Source organism: Oncorhynchus mykiss, chromosome 23, assembly GCF_013265735.2.
Source record: "Oncorhynchus mykiss isolate Arlee chromosome 23, USDA_OmykA_1.1, whole genome shotgun sequence".
Taxonomy (NCBI): Eukaryota; Metazoa; Chordata; class Actinopteri; order Salmoniformes; family Salmonidae; genus Oncorhynchus; species Oncorhynchus mykiss.
Genome location: NC_048587.1, coordinates 11,907,113 through 11,929,606, shown reverse-complemented (window position 1 = coordinate 11,929,606; position 22,494 = coordinate 11,907,113). Strand labels below are relative to the sequence as shown.

Genomic DNA, 22,494 nt, shown 5'->3' with positions numbered 1-22,494 from the left:
TGTAAATTATATAATAAATAGTACTGATGGAGATATTTCACACATAGAGCTAACAAAAATATATGGAATATCTGCGTCAGTAGAAAGCCCTCTTTAGTGTCCTAAATTTTCATAACTGTGACCTTAATTGTCTAAGCTGTTAGTGTCTTAAGACATATTGAGCAGGGCTGGAGAATCTACAGTGAAATAAGACAACATTACTAACCAAAACAGCAATAGACAAGGCATATTGACATTAGGGAGAGGCATGTGTAGCCGAGTGATCATAGGGTCCAGTGAGTAGCTAGGCGAGCTGGAGGCACGGCGATTTAGACAGCTAGCAGGCCAGGGATGCTTGGAGATGGTCCTCAGGGGAACGTCGCAACGGGAGAGTCTGTTGAAACCCCCTCGGACTGTTATGTCGGCAGATCAGTCGTGATGGATCGCCGGGTCTCCGTTTCGGCAGCAAAAAGTCCAGGCCAATTGGCAGAAGAGGTATTGAAGCCCAGGAATTATCTGATGGAATTCTTTGGCTAGCCAGGAGAAGGGCCTAGCTCCAGGCTAACTGATGCTTGCTTCGGGACAGAAACCCCCTCGGGCGGTTACCTTGGTAGACCAGTCATGATGGATCAGCGGGGCTCCGTGTTGGCAGAAAAGGGTCCAGGCTAATTGCCCGAAAGAGGTCATTTTAGCCCAGGGATTGCTTGATAGTCTCTTCTGCTAGGCGGGAGATGGGCCTAGTTCGAGGCTATCTCCAGGCTAACTGGTGCTTGCTTCGGGACAGAGACGTTAGACAGGAGTAGCGACTCGGATAGCAGCTAGCTAGCTGTGATGATCCGGAGTAAAGGTTCAGAGCTTGCGGTAGGAATCCGGAGATGTGGTAGAGAAAAGCAGTCCGATATGCTCTGGGTAGATTTCGCACTGTGCAGAGTTGCCCGGGCTGAGGCTGGCAGTCTGAGTTAATTAACGGTGATGACCGCTAGCAGTGGCTAACTGAGTCCTAGCTAGTAGCTAGTTAGCTGGCTAGCTTCAGAAGGGGGTTTCCAGTTCAAAAGTGTAACAATATCAGATCCATACCACATTGGGTGAGGCGGGTTGCAGGAGAGTATGTTCAGTCCGTAGATGGAAAATGAGATAAAAAAATAAATAATCAAATATATGATAGAAAAAACGATATATACAAGGGACTGGACAAGACAATCAAAACAGACATCCCCACTGCTATGCCATCTTGGAAAATAAAAACATGTGTTCATAACATGTGTACTACACACTTCAAGCACTGACCCCCCACATAGAGACACATGATCTAACCCATGACCCATCTGCAAATAGATTAGGGTTATTCTGGTCTAAGCCAATTGCCACAGGTTTTTCTGGATATAGCCAATAGGCACATGGTTAGGGTTATTTCGTCAAAGGGCAAGAGGGGATGGATCATGGATCCCTTTAAATACCAATCTTGAACTGTCTATAATTAAAACCAATACAACATAATGCTTAAACGTATCCTGTAAATACAATCTGTGACACCTTTAAATATCCACTTCTCTAATGTGTTTATCTGTAGAATACCTGGCTACATCTGAAACATATCTCCTCCCAGGGAACTATTTAACACTGGAAACAGGGATAGGGATGAGGAATTAACTAGTTGATAGCTTTATGAGTGACTGGTTGACTGGATATCTTTATCTAAACCGCCAAATGCACAGTTGTCACTTTTTAAAACTTAGAAGGTAGTGAAAATTCAATCTTCTAGCCTAGGGCAGATAGGTGATAACATGATAATGGTGTGTGAGGATAGGGGTTGGGGAACACACATAAGAACAATGGAATGCACCTGGGGTGATGACAGACCAGCATAGCTTTACCTGGTAAACATATGGAGGCAATGTGGAGTTCAGCCAATTTATGTAACACTAATGTTTATTGACTAAGTCAATTACTGTATATAGATATCAAGAACCATGGCTAAAATGTAGAGAGATATCTCCCCCATTTAGAACTCCAAGTCTGAATGCAGCTCAGTTGCTCAAGGGTTGGTTTAAGAGATAAGCACATGTAGATGTTAGATATAAAATCAAATCACTGTTTATTGGTCACGTGCACAGGATACAGGTGCAGTAAAACGGTGCAGTAAAATTCTTACTTACCAGCTCTCCTCAACAGTGCATATACACAGCTTTCCATGTTACTGCACATAAATGTGGATTGAATGGAGGTGAAATTGAGGCAGTCTGTGCTGGAATGGAACAGCGCACCAGAAACTATTAATCTCATCACTCTCCTCTTTCTCAACTAATCTTACCCCTCTTTCTTTTCTTTCTTCTTAGTGCCAAGCTGAAGAACCACAAGGAGGTTTGTATCAATCCCGAGACCAAGTGGCTGCAGCAGTACCTGAAGAATGCCCTCAACAAGTAAGAAACCCCTTGAGAGAACCTATAACCTAAAAATGATTCTCTGCATGTCTACACAGAGACACGGTATCTGAGAGTAACGGAAAATTACAGTCTTCCTGAAAATGTCATTCACCCAATTCTCCAATTCATACAGTAGTAAAGTAGTACACGCTCATGGCCAAATCTGGATTTGATCTGCATACGTGTGTAAATCCCAATTTTCACGGACGTCTGCCACTGACATTCATAGGCCTAGGCTACATGATTCAGGAGAAAGTCAGAGTTATGTGTGCAAATATGAAATGATTAGGATTGGGCTCTCAGCCACAGACTGCTCTACAAAAACAGTAATACATTTAACATTTAACTAAATCAGATAGACTGGTCACATAGACTGGTCCCCTAAATGATCCCACCAGACTGTTCCCACAACCTAATCAAGCATTCTGGGAACCATTTATAGAACAGACTAAATGTGTTCTGAGAATGTTCTTGCAACGTCAGGCAAATGTTTTATACAAACATTGTACAATCACCAGCACACCTGCACAGTTTTGTGTTATGAAAACAGTTGCTTTAAACTAACGAATGTTCTGGGAACTTTCACAGAAAGTTCAGAAAGTTCACATTATGCAAGGGATAATCAACGAGGAGCTATGCGTTCTATGGAAAATAATGAACGCCGTGGAAGGTGTTTCCAACGACACGCTAGCAGAGTGGCACTGACCTTCCACGTAGTTGCATTAGTTTCCAGAGATCGCATAGAACCCTGAGTTGATTGTCCCTTTTATACCATGGCTATAATTTAATACATTTGCCTTTAGAAATGTCTTCATTTGCCGGTATAAATATGTTATAGGGAGTTTTTCTTAGCCGCCGTGCTTCTACATCTGCATTGCTTTCTGTTTGGGCTTTTAGGCTGGGTTTCTGTATAGCACTTTGTGACATCGGCTGAAAAGGGCTTCATAAATCAATTTGATTGATTGATTGATTCAACATCTACTGAAGTAGATAGCAAGTTTACTAGATAGCTATAGTAGTTGCCGTGGTAACCAAGCCATCAGTCCTAGCTTGCTATTATGAAAATGTATTTTGATAACAAAATAAAATAAAATAAAAATAAATAAATACAAAAAAAAAAAAAATCTACATTTGCTTTCAAAAGCAGCTTAAACAAAACAAGTAAGAATGAACTATAGCTATTGCATTTGACTGTGCTTATATGCCATGTGTTAGAGGGAAATAATGCACACTCTAGAATGCCCTTCAAGGCAATCAGAAATTAATATTCAACGATGCCATAGTATAAAGCTCAGTATTTTAATTATTTGTTTTATACATTCATTTTTGCTCTTTATCAAGGGTGTCAGTACAAGAGTGTCAATAATTTTGGACCCCACTGTATATGTTTTCTTCCTGTTTTCTTCCTGTGTAAGGGTTAAGACAGGAATACTAATTAGAGACGCACCCATAATTCAAACTTCCTCAAACATGAGCACAAATCTTGCTCTGACATCAGTGCATGATTTATTTATTTAAGTTCATCACGCATGTTTTGTAACGGTTGTCTTCTGACGAGGAGGAGTAGTAGGAAGGATCGTAAGACCAATGCGCAGCGTGGTATGTATCCATGTATTTTAATAGGAATGAATACGAAAATACAAAAAAACAAGATAATCAAAAATGAAAACCCGAAAACAGTCCTGAATGGTGCAAACACTGAAACGGAAACATAATCACCCACAAGTCAAAAGTGAAACCAGGCTACCTAAGTGGTTCTCAATCAGGGACAACGATTGACAGCTGCCTCTGATTGAGAACCATACCAGGCCAAACACAGAAATCTCAAAACATAGAAAAAGGAACATAGACAACCCACCCAACTCACGCCCTGACTATACTAAAACATAAGACATAACAAAATAACTAAGGTCAGAACGTGACATGTTTGCAGTTATTCAATTACCATCTATGTTATAAATATAGCTACCTGCCATCTATGTTATGTATATGTGTTCTCGACTTTGCCTTCCTTTACTTTGAACTCGGTTGACTATCATCGGGAATACGTATTCTTATTTTTTCTGGACACTCTTCCATGAAGCCCAGCTCTGTGCAGTGTATGGCTTAAACTGGTCCTATGGACAGATACTCCCATTTCTGCTGATTTTATTTGATTTGGAACTTTGCAGTTCCTTCAGGGTTATCTTTGGTCTCTTTGTTGCCTCTCTGATTAATGCCCTCCTTGCCTGGTCTGTAAGTTTTGGTGGGCGGCCCTCTCTTGGTAGGTTTGTTGTGGTGCCATATTCTTAAAGCAATTGAATAATAGATTTAATGGTTATCCGTGGGATGTTCAAAGTTTCTGGTATTTTTTTATAACTCAACTCTGATCTGTACTTCTCCACAACTTTGTCCCTGACCTGTTTGGCGTGCTCCTTGGTCTTCATAGTACCCCTTGATTGGTGGTGCCCCTTACTTTGTGGTATTGCATGCCTTTCAGAACAGGTGTAATATATACTGAGATCATGTGACACTTAGATTGCACACAGGTGGACTTTATTTAACTAATTATGTGACTTCTGAAGGTAATTGGTTGCACCAGATCTTATTTATGTGCTTCATAACAAAACATATGAACGCACCACTTTTCTGCTTTTTATTGTATTGAAACAAGTAATTTTTTTCATTTCCCTTCACCAATTTGGACTATTTTGTGTTTGTCCATTACATGAAATCCAAAAAATATATATTTAAATTACAGGTTATAATGCAACAAAATAGGGAAAACGCCAAGGGGGATGAATAGTTTTGCAAGACTATATTCCACATTTTTTATGATACAGCCTGAATTCAAAATATATTAAATAAATACAAAACCTCTCACCCATCTACACACGATACCCCATAATGACAAAGTGAAAACATGTTTTTAGAATTTTTTGCAAATGTATTGAAAATGAAATACAGAAATATATAATTTACATACATTTTCACACCCCTGAGTCAATACATGTTAGAATCACATTCGGCAACGATTACAGCTGTCTTTTTGGGTAAATCTAAAAGTTTTGCACACCAGGATTGTACAACATTTCCACATCATTCTTTTAAAAATTATTCAAGCTCTGTCAAGTTTGTTGTTGATCATTGTTAGACAGCCATTTTCAAGTCTTGCCATAGGTTTTCAACCCGATTTAAGTCTACATTTTAAGGCCACTCAGGAACATTCAATGTCAACTTCTTAAGCAACTACAGTGTATATTAGGCCTTGGGTTTCAGGTGAATGTCTCCCAGCTCTTTTTGTTTATTTTTTATCCCCCCAAAAAACTCCCTAGTCCTTGCCAATGTAAAGCATACACATAACATAATGCAGCCACCACCATGTTGGAAAATATTTTGAATGCTACCCAGTGATGACTTGCCCCAAACATAATGCTTTGTATTCAAGGACATAAAGTAAAAAAAATTGCCACAATTTATTTGCAGATTTACTTTAGTGCCTTATTGCAAACAGGATGCATGTTTTGGAATATTTTGTATTCTGCACAGGCTTCCTTCGTTTCACTCTGTCATTTAGGTTAGTATTGTGGAGTGACTACATTGTTGTTGATCCATCCTCAGTTTTTTCCTATCACAGCCATTAAACTCTAACTGATTAAAAGTCACCATTGGCCTCATGGTGAAATTCCTGAGGATTTCTTTCTCTCCGGCAACAAGTGTCTTTGTAGTAACTGCCGGTATTGATTCACCGTGCTCAAAGGGATATTCAATGTCTGCTTTTTTATCTTTACCCATCTACCAATAGGTGCCCTTCTTTGCGAGGCAATGGAAAACCTCTCTGGTCTTTGTGGTTAAATGAGTGTTTGAAATTCACTGCTCGACTGAGGGACCTTACAGATTATTGTATGTGCTGGGTCCAGAGATGAGGTAGTCATTCAAAAAATCATGTTAAACAATTATATTGCACACAGTGTGAGTCCATGCAACTTATGTGACTTAATAAGCAAATCTTTACTTGTGAATTTCACACATTTTAAATGCATTGCTTTTCACCGACAACCACATCTTATTAATCAGCTAGACCTATTGCCACGCATGCTGCTCAAATTACGGGCTTCCCAACTAGGCATATAGACCTACACACATGTGATTTGAAACAATCCACAGCTTTAAAAAAAGGTAATGAGCCTTTGTGGGTAAGTCATGCTCGCCGATTAAGTATTTCATTTGTTTCTGTATAGACTGGAGTAATTATATAATTTTAGCAAATTTATTTCAAATTACTTTTGTTACCCCTTTTGTTGCCCTATGCTTAAGTGATATTTTCAAAACCTTGAGAATGCCTTCGTTCAAGAAGAATTGGATCAGTAAAAACTGTTTCTCTGTTCTGTGGGTAGAGAAAAGAGAAACAGAGAAATATGGAGTGCAGAACCAGGGTAGCTCAGATGAATTGTAGAAATGTGAGGTTGGAGTTGGCTGAGTTGAACAGGGAAACAGGTCCTGAGGGGAATCCAAGGTAGTGGTGGTGAATGATATCCAGGGCAAGGTGGTTGGGTGGTGAGTTGTGGAACAGGAGACAGGGACAGAGCGGTAACTGCAAGAGAGGACAAAACGGTGTAAGGAAGGGAAAAAAGCACAGCAGAGCAACAGGATCTTCAGAACTAACAAAGGCTAGGACTGATGACTGACTCAGTCAGGCTAATGACTGACTGAGCAGAGATTACGATCTGGCAGGGTGGACGTTGCTATCACTTCCGGAACCGACAGAGATGGCCTGCCTCGCTTCGTCTTCCTAGGAAACTATAAAGTATTTTGTTTTTTTATGCGTTATTTCTTACATTGTTACCCCAGGCAATCTTAGGTTTTATTACATACAGTCGGGAGGAACTATTGGATATAAGAGCAACGTCAACTCACCAAAATTACGACCAGGAATACGACTTTTCCGAAGCGGATCCTCTGTTTGGCCTACCACCCAGGACAATGGATCGGATCCCAGCCAGCGAACCAAAACAATGGCGCCGTAGAAGGGGCAGACGGAGCAGTCTTCTGGTTAGTCTCAGTAGACGGGCACATCGCGCACCGCTCCCGAGCATACTACTCGCCAATGTCCAGTCTCTTGACAACAAGAAATCCGAGCAAGGGTAGCATTCCAGAGAGACATCCGAGACTGTAACGTTCTTTGTTTCACGGAAACATGGCTCACTTGAGACACGCTATCTGAGTCGGTACAGCCACCTGGTTTCTTCACGCATTGCGCCGACAGAAACAAGCATCTCTCTGGTAAGAACAAGGGCGGGGGTGTATACCTTATGATTAACGAGACGTGGTGTGATCATAACAACATACAGGAACTCAAGTCCTTTTGTTCACCTGACTTAGAATTCCTCACAATCAAATGCCGACCGTATTATCTACCAAGAGAATTCCCTTCGATCATAATCACAGTCGTGTATATTCCCCCCAAAGCAGACACACTGACGGCCCTGAAAGAACATCATTGGACTATGTAAACTGGAAACCACATATCCCGAGGCTGCATTTATTGTAGTCGGGGATTTTAACAAGGCTAATCTGAATACAAGGCTCCCCAAATTCTATCAGCATATCGATTGTGCTACCAGGGCTGGCAAAACTCTAGACCACTGTTATTCTCTAACTTCCGCGACACATATAAGGCCCTCCCCTGCCCTCCCTTCGGAAAAGCTGACAACGACTCCATTTTGTTGCTCCCAGCCTATAGACAGAAACTAAAACAGGAAGCACCCACGCTCAGGTCTGTTCAACGCTGGTCCGACCAATCAGGGTCCACGCTTCAAGATTGCTTCGATGACGTGGACTAGGATATGTTCCACATTGCGGTGAACAACAACATTGACGAATACGCTGATTCGGTGTACAAGTTTATTAACAAGTGCATCGGTGATGTTGTACACACAGCGTCTATTAAAACATTCCCCAACCAGAAATCGTGGATTGATGGCAGCATTCGCGCAAAAATGAACGCACGCACCACTGCTTTTAATCGGGGCAAGGTGACCGGAAGTATGACCGAATACAAACAGTGTAGCTATTCCCTCTGCAAGACAATCAAGCAGGCTAAGCTCCAGTACAGAGACAAAGTGGAGTCGCAATTCAACGGCTCAGACACGAGTGGTATGTGGCAGGGTCTATAGTCAATCATAGTGTACAAAATAAAAACCAGCCCTGTCGTGGATCACGATGCCCTGCTCCCAGACAGACTTTGAGGACAATACAGTGCCACTGACACAGCCCGCTACCAAAACCTGCGGGCTCTCCTTCACTGTAGTCAACGTGAGTAAAACATTTAAACGTGTTAACCATCGCAACCCTCCCAGATGGCATCCCCGGCCGTGTCCCCAGAGCTTGCACAGACCAGCTGGCTGGTGTGTTTACAGACCTATTCAATCAATCCTTATCCCTGTCTGCTGTCCCCACATGCTTCAAGAGGGCCACCATTGTTCCTGTTCCCAAGAAAGCTAAGGTAACTGAGCTAAACGACTACCGCCCTGTAGCACTCACTTCCGTCATCATGAAGTGCTTTGAGAGACTAGTCAAGGACCATATCACCTCCACCCTACCTGACACCCTAGACCCACTCCAATTTGCTTACCGCCTCAATAGGTCCACAGACGACGCAATCGCTATCACACTGCACACTGCCCTAACCCATCTGAACAAGAGGAATAGCTATGTAAGAATGCTGTTCATCTATTACAGCTCAGCATTTAACACCATAGTACCCTCCAAACTCGTTATTAAGCTCGAGACCCTAGGTCTCGACCCCGCCCTGTGCAACTGGGTCCTGGAATACCTGGCGGGCCGCCCCCAGGTGGTGAGGGTAGGTAACAACAACAGCCCTCTCCATGCACGCCTCCAACTCAATCATCAAGTTTGCAGACGACACTACAGTGGTAGGCTTGATTACCAACAACGACGAGACGGCCTACAGGGAGGAGGTGAGGGCCCTCGGAGTGTGGTGTCAGGAAAATAACCTCACACTCAATGTCAATAAAACAAAGGAGATGATTGTGGACTTCAGGAAACAGAGGGAGCAGCCCCCTATCTACATTGACGGGACAGTAGTGGAGAGGATGGAACGTTTTAAGTTCCTCGGCTTACACATCACAGACAAACTGAAATGGTCCACCCACACAGACAGCGTGGTGAAGACGGCTCCTCTTCACCCTCAGGAGGCTAAAGAAATTCTGATTGCCACCAAAAACACTCACAAACTTTTACAGATGCACAATCGAGAATTTCACCACCTGGTACGGCAGCTGCTCCCCCCATAACCGGAAGGCTCTCCAGAGGGTAGTGAGGTCTGCACAACGCATCACCGAGTGCAAACTACCTGCCGTCCAGGACACCTACACCACCCGATGTCACAGAAAGGCCAAAAGATCATTAAGGACAACAACCACCCGCGCCACTGCCTGTTCACCCCGCTATCATCCAGAAGGCGAGGTCAGTACAGGTGCATCAAAGCGGGGACCGAGAGACTGAAAAACAGCTTCTATCTCAAGGCCATTAGACTGTTAAACAGCCATCACTAACATTGAGTGGCTGCTGCCAACATACTGAATCAACTCTAGCCACTTTAATAATGGAAAAATTGATGTAATCAATTTATCACTAGCCACTTTATATAATGTTTACATACCCTACATTACTCATCTCATATGTATATACTCTACGCTATACCATCTACTGCATCTTGCCATCTTGATGTACTGTATCACTAGCCACTTAAAACAATGCCGCTTTATATGTTTTCATACCCTACATTTCTCATCTCATATGTATATACTGTACTCTATACCATCTACTGCATCTTGCCATCTTGATGTACTGTATCACTAGCCACTTAAAACAATGCCGCGTTATGTTTTAATACCCTACATTACTCATCTCATACTGTATGTATATACTGTACTCTATACCATCTACTGCATCTTGCCATCTTGATGTACTGTATCACTAGCCACTTAAAACAATGCCGCGTTATGTTTTAATACCCTACATTACTCATCACATACTGTATGTATATACTGTATATACTATCTACTGCATCTTGCCTTTGCCGTTCGGCCATCGCTCATTTATATATTTTTATGTACATATTCGTATTCATTCCTTTACACTTGTGTGTATAAGGTAGTTGTTGTGAAATTGTTAGGTTAGATTACTCGTTGGTTATTACTGCATTGTCAGAACTAGAAGCACAAGCATTTCGCTACAGTTGCATTAACATCTGCTAACCATGAGTATGTGACAAATAGATTTGATTTGAAGTGGCAGGAATGAGCATTTGTAGAGATCTTGATTTATGGAACAATTTGCAGCTGGTAGGGATCTGCTCCGACTCCAGCACGTGTGTGTGTGTGTGTGTGTGTGTGTGTGTGTGTGTGTGTGTGTGTGTGTGTGTGTGTGTGTGTGTGTGTGTGTGTGTGTGTGTGTGTGTGTGTGTGCGCACGCTGCAGGTCAAGAGAACACCGGATGACCACCAGAGGGCGTAGCAGGAGCAGATGTTACAAGTATAACTCTGGGAGGCAGACTATAACTAAAACAAATAGTCATTAATCTAAATACAGTCGCGCAACAGTCAAGTGGTTGACCTGAACTCACAGGGGGGAAACAAGAAAAAAATTGATGGCTCTGTTAACTGTCTTATATTAATACTCTGTTTTGTTCTTTCAGGATGAAGACATCCAAGCAGACCAACTAGAGAGCCTGCAGGAAGACCTACCAACAGACATGTAACATGAGACGTGTAGGTTGTAATATGTAACATGTACTCTCCCATCACGCACGCTGAACAGCACTTATCCTGTCCATCGCGGAACCTTATCCTGTCCTTTCCAAAACCACCACCTCTGTTACCATCACCACTGGCACCCCTTATAGACTCCACCCCTGCTAGCGCCAAGTGCAATTATATCTGTGTGAGTGTATGTTTTTATCAATTATGTATATACCATTTTTTATTATCCTATTTCATCAGTAAAGAGCAATTTTTTGTTGCTGTTTTGGCCACCGGCTTCTCTGTCATTCAGGAGTAAGGACTGGGTTTAAAGTACGCATTGATGGGGCTGAGCTGGAGAGAGAGGGAGGATTCATAACAGGATTCAAGCCTCACAATCCAACTCTATCAGCTTGTCCAGGGGAGTGTACAAGGTTCAATAGTACATTCTGGGAAAGATCTAAGGGGCATGGAGGTGTTCACACATGCATGGCAGAGCCACTAGAACATACAATGGCTCAATCCCTTAGCCCTCCCCCTCGTTTTCTGTGGGGGAGTGGCACTCAAAAATGGAGCAACTAGTGGTATGGAGAGCTATAATAACACTTGGGAATGGGACATCGCTACATCACTTGCGCACATCAGAAACAGCCACGGACACCACGCAATTAATTGACGATGAACCTTGTGTTTTTCAGAATGCCAGTAATAACTTTCCTTATATTTCTCATGCAACAAATATGTACCATATGAACATCAAATGAGAACAGCAGAACAACAATGTACCTGTATTGTACCCATCCTCTGGCTGCGGTTCAATGTGGAGTAGTACAGAAGCAGGACTTATATTCCATAGCGGTTTAACAGTCACTTTTCCTTCAATCATTACCAGTGAAGTCACTTTAGCTAGAACAATTAAAACTACTGTTCTGAACTAATATTTATACCAAACGTTTTCAGGGTCAGTACACAGATCGGCTACATAGCTACACATCCATAGCATACAGGTATTTTTATCCTCCACTACACAATAAGGAAGAAAATCGTTAGCTAGGGGTAGCAGGGGTTGGAACAAATTATTTTCCAATCTCTTCGTTCTGAACCACCATTCTTTTTTGTTTCTTTCCACTGTTCCGATTGGAAAAACAAAGTTCTGAACCGGTTTGATGTCACGTTCGTTATAAGAATCGGACAAAGGCGCAGGGTGGTATGCGTGCATTCTTATTTATTAAAAATAATGAACACTGAACAAAATAACAAAACGAAACGTGAAGCTATACAAACGAGTGCTGACAGGCAACTACACATAGAGAAGATCCCAAAAACACCAAAGGGAAATGGCTACCTAAATATGATCCCCAATCAGAGACAACAATAATACCATAGACATACAAATCACCTAGACCGAGGAAAAACCCTAGTCATACAAAACCCCCTAGACAAGACAAAAACTAGTGTACCCACCCCAATCACACCCGGACCTAACCAAAATATAAAGAAAACAGATATCTCAGGACCCCCGCCAAAGGTGCGGACTCCCGGCCGCAAACCTGAACCTATAGGTAGGGTCCGGGTGGGAATCTACCTTCGGTGGCGGCTCCGGTTCTGGACGCAGCCCCCCCTCTTTACGCTGATTCCTCCGCCTCTGTAGAACCGGACCATGGATCATCGCCGGAGGCTCTGGACTGCAGATCATCGCCGGAGGCCCCGGACTGGGGACCGTCGCCGGAGACCCCGGACTGGGGACCGTCATTGGTGGTTCCGGACTGTGGCCCGTCATTGGAGGTTCCGGACTGTGAAATGGCGTTGGAGGTTCCGGACTGTGAAACGTCGCCGGAAGCTCTGGACTGGGAACTGTCGCCGGAAGCTCTGGACTGGGAACTGTCGCCAAAAGCTCTGGACTGGGAACTGTCGCCGCAAGCTGTGGACTGGGAACTGTCGCCGCAAGCTGTGGACTGGGAACTGTCGCCGGAAGCTCTGGACTGGGAACTGTCGCCGGAAGTTCTGGACTGTGGAGGCGCACTGGAGACCTGATGCGTGGTGCTGGCACTGGTGGTACCGGGCTGAAGACACACATCTCAGGGCGAGTGCGGGGAGCAGGCATAGGAGGTGCACTGGAGATCTGGAGCGAAGAGCTGGCACAATGCAGCACAGGACGCACTGGGCTGTGCAGACGCACCGGAGACACAGTACGCAGAGCCGGCGCAGGATATCCTGGTCCAAGGAGGTGTACTGGAGACCAGGAGCACTGGGCCTGCACCATCCGTCCTGACTGGATGCCCATTCTAGCCCGGCAAATGCGAGGAGCTGGAATAGAGCGCACCGGGCTATGAATGCGAACTGGAGACACCATGCGCATAACTGCGTAACACGGTCTCTGACCAGTCACACGCTCCCCATGGTAAGCATGAGGAGTTGGCTCGGGTCTCCAACCTGACTCAGCCAACCTCCCTGTGTGCCCTCCCCGCAAAAAATGTTATGGGGCTGCCTCTCGTGCTTGTCTCGTTGGTACAACTCCTCGTAATATCGCCGTTCCGCTTTCACTGCCTCTATCTCCTCCTTAGGACGGCGATACTCCCCAGCCTACGTCCAGGGTCCTGCTCCACCCAGAATCTCCTCCCAGGTCCATTCCTCCTGACCACGATGCTTGGTCTATTTTTGGTGGGATCTTCTGTCACGTTCGTTATCGGACAAAGGCACAGCGTGGTATGCGAACATTCTTATTTATTTAAAAGAATGAACACGGAACAAACAAACAAAATAACAAAATGAAACGTGATGCTATACAAACAAGTGCTGACAGGCAACTACACATAGACAAGATCCCAAAAACACCAAAGGGAAATGGCTAACTAAATATGATCCCCAATCAGAGACAACGATAAACAGCTGCCTCTGATTCGGAACCATATCAGGCCACCATCACCTAGACCTACAAAAACCCTAGACATACAAAAAACCCGAGACAATACAAAAACTAGCGTACCCACCCTAGTCACACCCTGACCCAACCAAAATATAAAGAAAACAGAGATATCTCAGGTCAGGGCGTGACATTTGAACCAAAATAAAGGACCGATTTATATTGTTCCTTTCTGTTTGTTTTTTAACCTGTGAAATCAACATTTAAAAAAACAAAACATTTAATAAATCAATCAAATGTATTTATAAAGCCCTTTTTACATCAGCAGATGTCACAAAGTGCTTATACAGAAATCCAGCCTAAAACCCCAAACAGCAAGCAATGCAGATGTTGAAGCACGGTGGCCAGGAAAAACTCCCTAGAAAGGCAGGAACCTAGGAAGAAACCTAGAGAGGAACCAGGCTCTGAAGTGTGGCCAGTCCTCTTCTGGCTGTGTCGGGTGGAGATTATATGAGTACCGCACAGTACATGGTCATTAAGGCCAGATGGTTCTTCAAGATGTTCAAATGTTCATAGATGACCAGTAGGGTCAAATAATCACCAATCAGTGCGGATAGAGCAGGTAAGCTAGTTGTTTACATGCATGATGGACAGACAAGTGTCGCCTAAGGCACTAAATGCGACTGAAATTTTGCAGGTGGGGAGAGAGGGTTGAGGCTTGAAGCGCTGGGAATCTTGCTATGACATGCATTATCTCTAACTAGGCGTATAGTATCCTTAACTAGCATTGAAAAAGTTTACCAATTCTCTAGCTAATTAAAAATCTCTCTCCCTATCTTCTGAATCAAGCTTGTAATGTCAGTGCAGTAGCCGATGCTTGGGTGGGGTGAGTGGCAGGTAGCCCAAGCACACACAATCAAATATTTTTGACTTAAGTAAGTGAAAAAGAGAGGGCTTTGCATAAGCACTTTGTTGTGGGACTAGAAAAAATGCTTGGAACGTAAATAAAGTTATTAACCAGTTCCAATGCTTTTAAAATAATGTTTCTGTTTCGGAACATATGGATCACTTTCGTTCCAGGTTTCGTTTATGAATCTTGATGATTTTTTTTCCACTTTTCAGTTCCCTGAACCGGTTCCAAGCCCTGCTGCTACGATACCTGCATTGGCAAATATCTCCAATCTCTAACGTTAACGTTACGTTACTACAATAAAGTGACTGGCTTTGAAATATTTTTTAATAAAGGCAAAATTACAAAAATTCTACATTCAATTTGCAGCAAGTTAGCCAGGTAGTTAGTTAGCAAGTTAGATTCTTTACATCAGCTGGATTTCTCAAGATGACTGGCTGGATTGTTCAGGATTCCCTAAAACATTAAACAACACAAATTACAATTCATATAAATGTCAAATGCCCATATAGCAAACTAAATGTTTAGCTAGTTGGATAATGTTAGCTAGTCAGCTAGATAGCTTGTTAATAAGTAGGTTTTTGTGAATTAACTTTGACTTAAAATATGCATAATCACTTGTCTCTAGATTAACTAACATATTTCTCTGAACTGTACATTTTTTGCACGATTCAGTATGAAGTAATCATGCATCTCAATTTCCTTTGTTTGGAGGGCCAACTATATCTTTTTTTTATTTAACTAGGCAAGTCAGTTGAGAACACATTCTTATTTAAAATGACAGCCTACCGGGGAACAGTTAACTGTCTTGTTCAGGGGAAAAATAACAGATTTCTACCTTGTCAGCTCAGGAATTTGATCCAGCAACCTTTCTGTTATTGGCCCACCACTCTTACCACTAGGCTACCTGCCACCCCAAACTAGAGTGCTGAAAAGGCACTACCACTCCCTTAAAGTTGAATTGGGACAGCACTGCGACTCGATGAGGATCGAGGGATTGCACAAAATGGAGGGGGAGGGCTATAGGGGGGTATTTGGATTGAGCCTATGTCTGCCTATGTTTACACACAGGAGTGATTGGACATCCAGGTCTAGTACCCAATCAACCAATACTTTTTGTTTGGTATCCAGCCATGCTGCATGTTGAAGTATTTTATATTAACAGTCTTAATGTGAAAAATAGTCTTGATGTTATTTTCCGAGCAGCTTCAGAAGAGACACAGATATACACAGTTTGCCAAAGTTCATTGGAGATTTAGAATTTCAGTCAGTGACACATTGGCACTAAAAGTTCCAAGATAATTACTCTCTAGTTAGAATTATAATTACAATGTTGTTGTCATGTTTGGTGCCAACAGTTGGTTGATAACTGTGGAACTGTGACTGGTAGTGAGACCATGTATGACCCCGTCACTGCATGTGTGTGTTTGTTTGTGTGTGGGTGTATGTATGTGAACGTGTGGGCTGTTTTAGCTGTTAGGGGAACACGGTCAATGAGCGATAATGTGGAATGATATGCTGCTTTTGCATTTCCGGTCTCTCTGAAAATTCTAGAACATCTGGAGTCAGAACTCTGCTAATTGAGCGACCAATGAGAGGGTAGCGTTCCGTAGCTCCGTCACAGTTCTGGAAACATTAAGGGAACAGTATGACCAGATGCTATTAAAGGAACAGTTAACCCAGATTGTTAAAATAACAGTACTGACATATTTTATTAAAGGGATAGTTCACCCAGATTACTTAAAAGGGATAGTTCACTCAGATGACTAATAACTTTGTAGTTCAGGTTTCCCTTTAATTCTGACATTGACCAGAGTACATTACTGTATGAAAATCTCAAACACATGCAGTGGGTTAACCAAATCATCTTTGTTGTCAGCCAGACTACCATGTAAATGTTTCATAAAACATTATGGAATTTAGAAAGTATCATATTTAGCAAACCACACACTATGAAAATCAATGTTATAGTAATAAAGAACAAGTCATAATCTCATCAACAGTTGTTGTGTGATAGTATTAGTAGCAGTATAGTAATAGTAGAAGTAGTGCAGGGGGGGACTCTTTTTAATTGGGGGGAACTCAGTTGGGGTCTCAACTCACTGTATATTTCGAAATTTGTGCATTAATAGTCACTCATTTAGCCCATGAGTGCTCATTTTTAAATTATTATTGCTAAGTTAGTATGTCAGCCAGCTATCTAAACTTGTGGTAAGCACGGTCGTATTACAGACCGGGGTGGGGCCCATTGATCATCAGTTATCATACTAAAAACGGCAAACCCTTTTGCAGGAAATTAGCTGTAAATCTGTTAATTCCTCTCCGCCCCACAGCTAAATAAGTAGAATTGCATGAAATGAGGGTATGCAGACCCACGAGCCACTATGTCCCCCCATGATGAGTAAAAACAATGTGTGGCCCCCAACCCCATCAAAGTTGCCCATCCCCGATCTAGTGGAATACAGTGGCTTGGCTGCCTATTAATGTCATATACTGTATGTTATTTTGGATACCGATTAACTTTATGTCCAACAAATTCATTAATTTTCATTTACATTTTAGTCATTTAGCAGACACTCTTACCCAGAGTCGACTTTGGGCAAAATAAAATAAAAAACATCCTTAAACAATTAATTGACCAATGCATGATCATACCAGGTCATTTAATGCTTGAAACAACTTGATAAATAAGATATTTGGCTACAGAAGTGCTATTTCTTACCGAGCTCTACAGCTTCCATCCAAAAACAAATCCTGTGAAATTGCGTCAACACATACTGGAGAAGTTACTGGCTAGCTACAGAGGTTAGCTTAGCTAACAAACTAGTTATGTTGGTCGTCGCGCATGACCGGAATGATCCACCAAAGGCACACCCCATTTCTGTTTTAAAATGGAGAAAGGGGTGGAGTTGGAATGTTTTTTGTGCCCAAAGTCGACCTATAAGATAGCTGGGTGACACAACCACATATCACAGTCATAGCAACAACAACAAAAAATCCCTTAATAAAGTAGTTAGCAACAATACATAACTTTAGCTTTAGAATGTGATAATGAGAACAAGAATAGGATCCACATTAGTCAACTGTTGTTAATGTACTTTTTCATATAAATAATCTTAAGCATGAGATACATCACATTTTCATTTTGAACCTTTATCTTTCCATAGGTTAAGGATGTACTCTTTTATATGTCAAAAACACACCGTTCTTATGAAGGAGCTAGATGTAACATCGTTTCAATGTTTATCTGTATATTGTTGAGTTAAACGTAGTCTTTTAACCATGAATAAAAGGTATTAATTTCTATGTTTGCATTTTTTTTTTTTAAGTAAGTGGGGGGGGGTCAAATTAAGTTGCTTTCATGCCATTGCTAATCTGAACACCTGCACTTTTCATGCAAATCTTGATGAAATAGGTTCTGCTCCTTCAGGGTAACTCACTGCCCAAGCAAAGTCTGAATATAAACAGTGAGCGTGCCGCCCCAGGCGGCAGGGTAGCCTAGTGGTTAGAGTGGTGGACTAGTAACCGGAAGGTTGCAAGTTCAAATCCCTGAGCTGACAAGGTACAAATCTGTCATTCTGCCCCTGAACAGGCAGTTAACCCACTGTTCCTAGGCTGTCATTGAATGTTCTTAACTGACTTGCCTAGTTAAATAAAGGTAAAAAAAAATAAAATGTTATACCATCTTGCCAATTTTTTATTTCACCTTTATTTAACCAGGTGCGCATAAACTTGCTTACTACCACCTTAAAATGGTGTGCCGTCGTACTGTAATGCTCCAAGTAGATGCTGTGGAAGGGATAGCTAGTGTTGGCCTCTGTCACCACGAACCTCACTGTGTTCTATTGGCAATAGCAATAATAGCAACCATGCCATAACGAGTATGTGCAGATGATACAGAACATAACAATCAATGCATGAATTAGCACAAACATTCACCTCTGCAAGGTGATGGATACAGAACCTAACCATGCACGTGCAGCCATGCCATTAGGCATACTGTGTATAGAAAATGAAGCAAAGAATATCACTGTGCGAGCATTCACCACACAAGAGTTGCAGCCTAAAATACATGATAGAACTAAGACGTGAAGATAACAAAATGCAAGCAAAAGATTAATTAATGACAGTACTAATTCGTGAAGACTAGAATGAAGACATTGCTACAATACCATATGATAGAATAAGAACAGTCGCTAGAATAATACTACTACAGTGCTTGCGAAAGTATTCGGCCCCCTTGTCCTTTGCGACCTTTTGCCACATTTCAGGCTTCAAACATAAAGATATAAAACTGTATTTTTTTTGTGAAGAATCAACAACAAGTGGGACACAATCATGAAGTGGAACGACATTTAATGGATATTTCAAACTTTTTTAACAAATCAAAAACTGAAAAATTGGGCTTGCAAAATTATTCAGCCCCCTTAAGTTAATATTTTGTAGCGCCACCTTTTGCTGCGATTAGAGCTGTAAGTCGCTTGGGGTATGTCTCTATCAGTTTTGCACATCGAGAGACTGACATTTTTTCCCATTCCTCCTTGCTAAACAGCTCGAGCTCAGTGAGGTTGGATGGAGAGCAATTGTGAACAGCAGTTTTCAGTTCTTTCCACAGATTCTCGATTGGATTCAGGTCTGGACTTTGACTTGGCCATTCTAACACCTGGATATGTTTATTTTTGAACCATTCCATTGTAGATTTTGCTTTATGTTTTGGATCATTGTCTTGTTGGAAGACAAATCTCCGTCCCAGTCTCAGGTCTTTTGCAGACTCCATCAGGTTTTCTTCCAGAATGGTCCTGTATTTGGCTCCATCCATCTTCCCATCAATTTTAACCATCTTCCCTGTCCCTGCTGAAGAAAAGCAGGCCCAAACCATGATGCTGCCACCACCATGTTTGACAGTGGGGATGGTGTGTTCAGCTGTGTTGCTTTTACGCCAAACATAACGTTTTGCATTGTTGCCAAAAAGTTCAATTTTGGTTTCATCTGACCAGAGCACCTTCTTCCACATGTTTGGTGTGTCTCCCAGGTGGCTTGTGGCAAACTTTAAACAACACTTTTTATGGATATCTTTAAGAAATGGCTTTCTTCTTGCCACTCTTCCATAAAGGCCAGATTTGTGCAATATACGACTGATTGTTGTCCTATGGACAGAGTCTCCCACCTCAGCTGTAGATCTCTGCAGTTCATCCAGAGTGATCATGGGCCTCTTGGCTACATCTCTGATCAGTCTTCTCCTTGTATGAGCTGAAAGTTTAGAGGGACGGCCAGGTCTTGGTAGATTTGCAGTGGTCTGATACTCCTTCCATTTCAATATTATCGCTTGCACAGTGCTCCTTGGGATGTTTAAAGCTTCGGAAATATTTTTGTATCCAAATCCGGCTTTAAACTTCTTCACAACAGTATCTCGGACCTGCCTGGTGTGTTCCTTGTTCTTCATGATGCTCTCTGCGCTTTTAACGGACCTCTGAGACTATCACAGTGCAGGTGCATTTATACGGAGACTTGATTACACACAGGTGGATTGTATTTATCATCATTAGTCATTTAGGTCAACATTGGATCATTCAGAGATCCTCACTGAACTTCTGGAGAGTTTGCTGCACTGAAAGTAAAGGGGCTGAATAATTTTGCACGCCCAATTTTTCAGTTTTTGATTTGTTAAAAAAGTTTGAAATATCCAATAAATGTCGTTCCACTTCATGATTGTGTCCCACTTGTTGTTGATTCTTCACAAAAAAATACAGTTTTATATCTTTATGTTTGAAGCCTGAAATGTGGCAAAAGGTCGCAAAGTTCAAGGGGGCCGAATACTTTCGCAAGGCACTGTATAACGCAAAGATGGACTGACAGGCAGGACCACCTATTTAAAATGCGTGTAACTCATAAGCATAAGCACACTGAAATGATACCGTAAAAGGTATGCTAAAAGTGTGACTCATGGAACAGTATGCACTAATGAGCTAGCATTCACCACACTAATACAGACCAGTCTGCAAGTTATGTTGAATGCAATCTAGCTTAAACTGTGTAAGGGAATACGGTTCCAAAGAATAACCAAAGTCAGATTAACTTGTACAATATTTAAAGTGTGACTGCCGGAGGAGGTCGACTGGGATGACCCGTAAAATGTAGGCCATCGCTGATAGTGTGAATTGATTGCAGCGTTCTCATGAGCTGCACCACACGCAGTGATAGCTACACTAAACCAATGCTAATTCTACTTAGCTAGCTAGTTGGTAGCCAGCTATTGACTGACAACTGCCACGCCCTGATCTGTTTCACCTGTTATTTTGATTGTCTAAACCTCCTCCAGGCGTCGCTTATTTTCCCCAGTGTATTTATCCCAGTGTTTCCAGTCTCTCTGTGCCAGTTCGTCTTGTATGTTTTCAAATCAACTAGCTTGTTTTTTCCCTGCTCCTGTTTTCTATTCTCTTTTTTCTAGTCTTCCCGGTTTTGACCTTTGATTTGCCTGTTTTTTCTGGACTCCGTACCCGCCTGCCTGCCCCTTCTGCCTGCCCTGTCATCGAGCCTGTCTGCTACTCTTTACCTCTTGGATTCAGGATCTGGTTTTGACCTGAAAGACCGGAAAATAGCTGTGCAGCGACGCTCCCCATCCAACCTGACAGAGCTTGAGAGGATCTGCAGAGAAAAATGGGAGAAACTCTCCAAATACGGGTGTGCCAATACCCAAGAAGACTCTAGGATGTAATTGCTGTCAAAGCTGCTTCAAGAATATACTGAGTAAAGCGTCTGAATACTTATGTTAATGTGATATTTCAACAAAAAATGTTTTGGTACATTTGCAAAAATGCTTGAAAACCTGTTTTTGCTTTGTCATTACGGATTATTGTGTGTAAATTGAGGGGGGGGGGGGGCAATTAAATCAATTTTAGAATAAGGCTGAATTGTAACAAAATGTGGAAAAGTCAAGGGGTATAAATACTTTCCGAATGCACAGTGCCTTCAGAAAGTATTCACGCCCCCTGACTTTTTCCACATTTTGTTGTGTTATAAAGTGGGATTAAAATTGTCATGTTTTGTTAACGATGTACATAAAAAAACACTATCTCAGCGGAAGAAAAAAAATCTACATTTTGATCATATAAGTATTCAGTCTAATTATGTTAGAATCACGTTTGGCAGTCATTACAGCTGCAACTAAAATGTTTTTGATCCATCCTGAGATCTCCTATCACCATTGGCCTCATGGTGAAATCCTTGAGCGGTTTCGTTCTTCTCCGTCTGAGTTAGGAAGGATGGCTGTATCTTTGTAGTGACTGGTGATTGATACACCATCCAAAGTGGAAATAATAACTTCACGATTCTCAAAGGGATATTTAATGTCTTCTTTTTTATGTTTACCCATCTACCAATAGGTGCCCTTCTTTGTGAGTCATTGAAAAACCCCTCTGGTCTTTGTGGTTGAATCAGTGTTTGGAATTCACTGCTCGACTGAGGGACCTTACCTATATTTGTATGTGGGGGGGGGGGGGGGGGTACAGAGATGAGATAGTCATTCAAAAATCATGTTAAACAATATTATTGAACACAGAGTGAGTCCATGCAATTT

At 42.1% G+C, this 22,494-nt stretch overlaps 1 protein-coding gene across 4 annotated transcripts in view; it reads left to right on the top strand.

Annotated features, from left to right (window-relative positions):
• The window catches only part of LOC110502234 (stromal cell-derived factor 1), a 46,114-nt gene extending 24,334 nt beyond the window's left edge, over window positions 1–21,780 (top strand). For 2 of the 4 annotated variants that reach the window (XM_036960212.1, XM_021580108.2), the window contains 2 exons: window positions 2,316–2,399; window positions 11,103–11,438. In XM_036960212.1, the coding sequence (XP_036816107.1) occupies window positions 2,316–2,399; window positions 11,103–11,130 (112 nt within the window). In that variant the 3' untranslated portion in view covers window positions 11,131–11,438. Of the gene's footprint in view, window positions 1–2,315; window positions 2,400–11,102; window positions 11,439–21,366 lie in introns of those variants that run through there. The other 2 variants (XM_036960213.1, XM_021580109.2) reach the window with 2 other exon arrangements.
• Window positions 21,781–22,494: the final 714 nt, after the last annotated feature.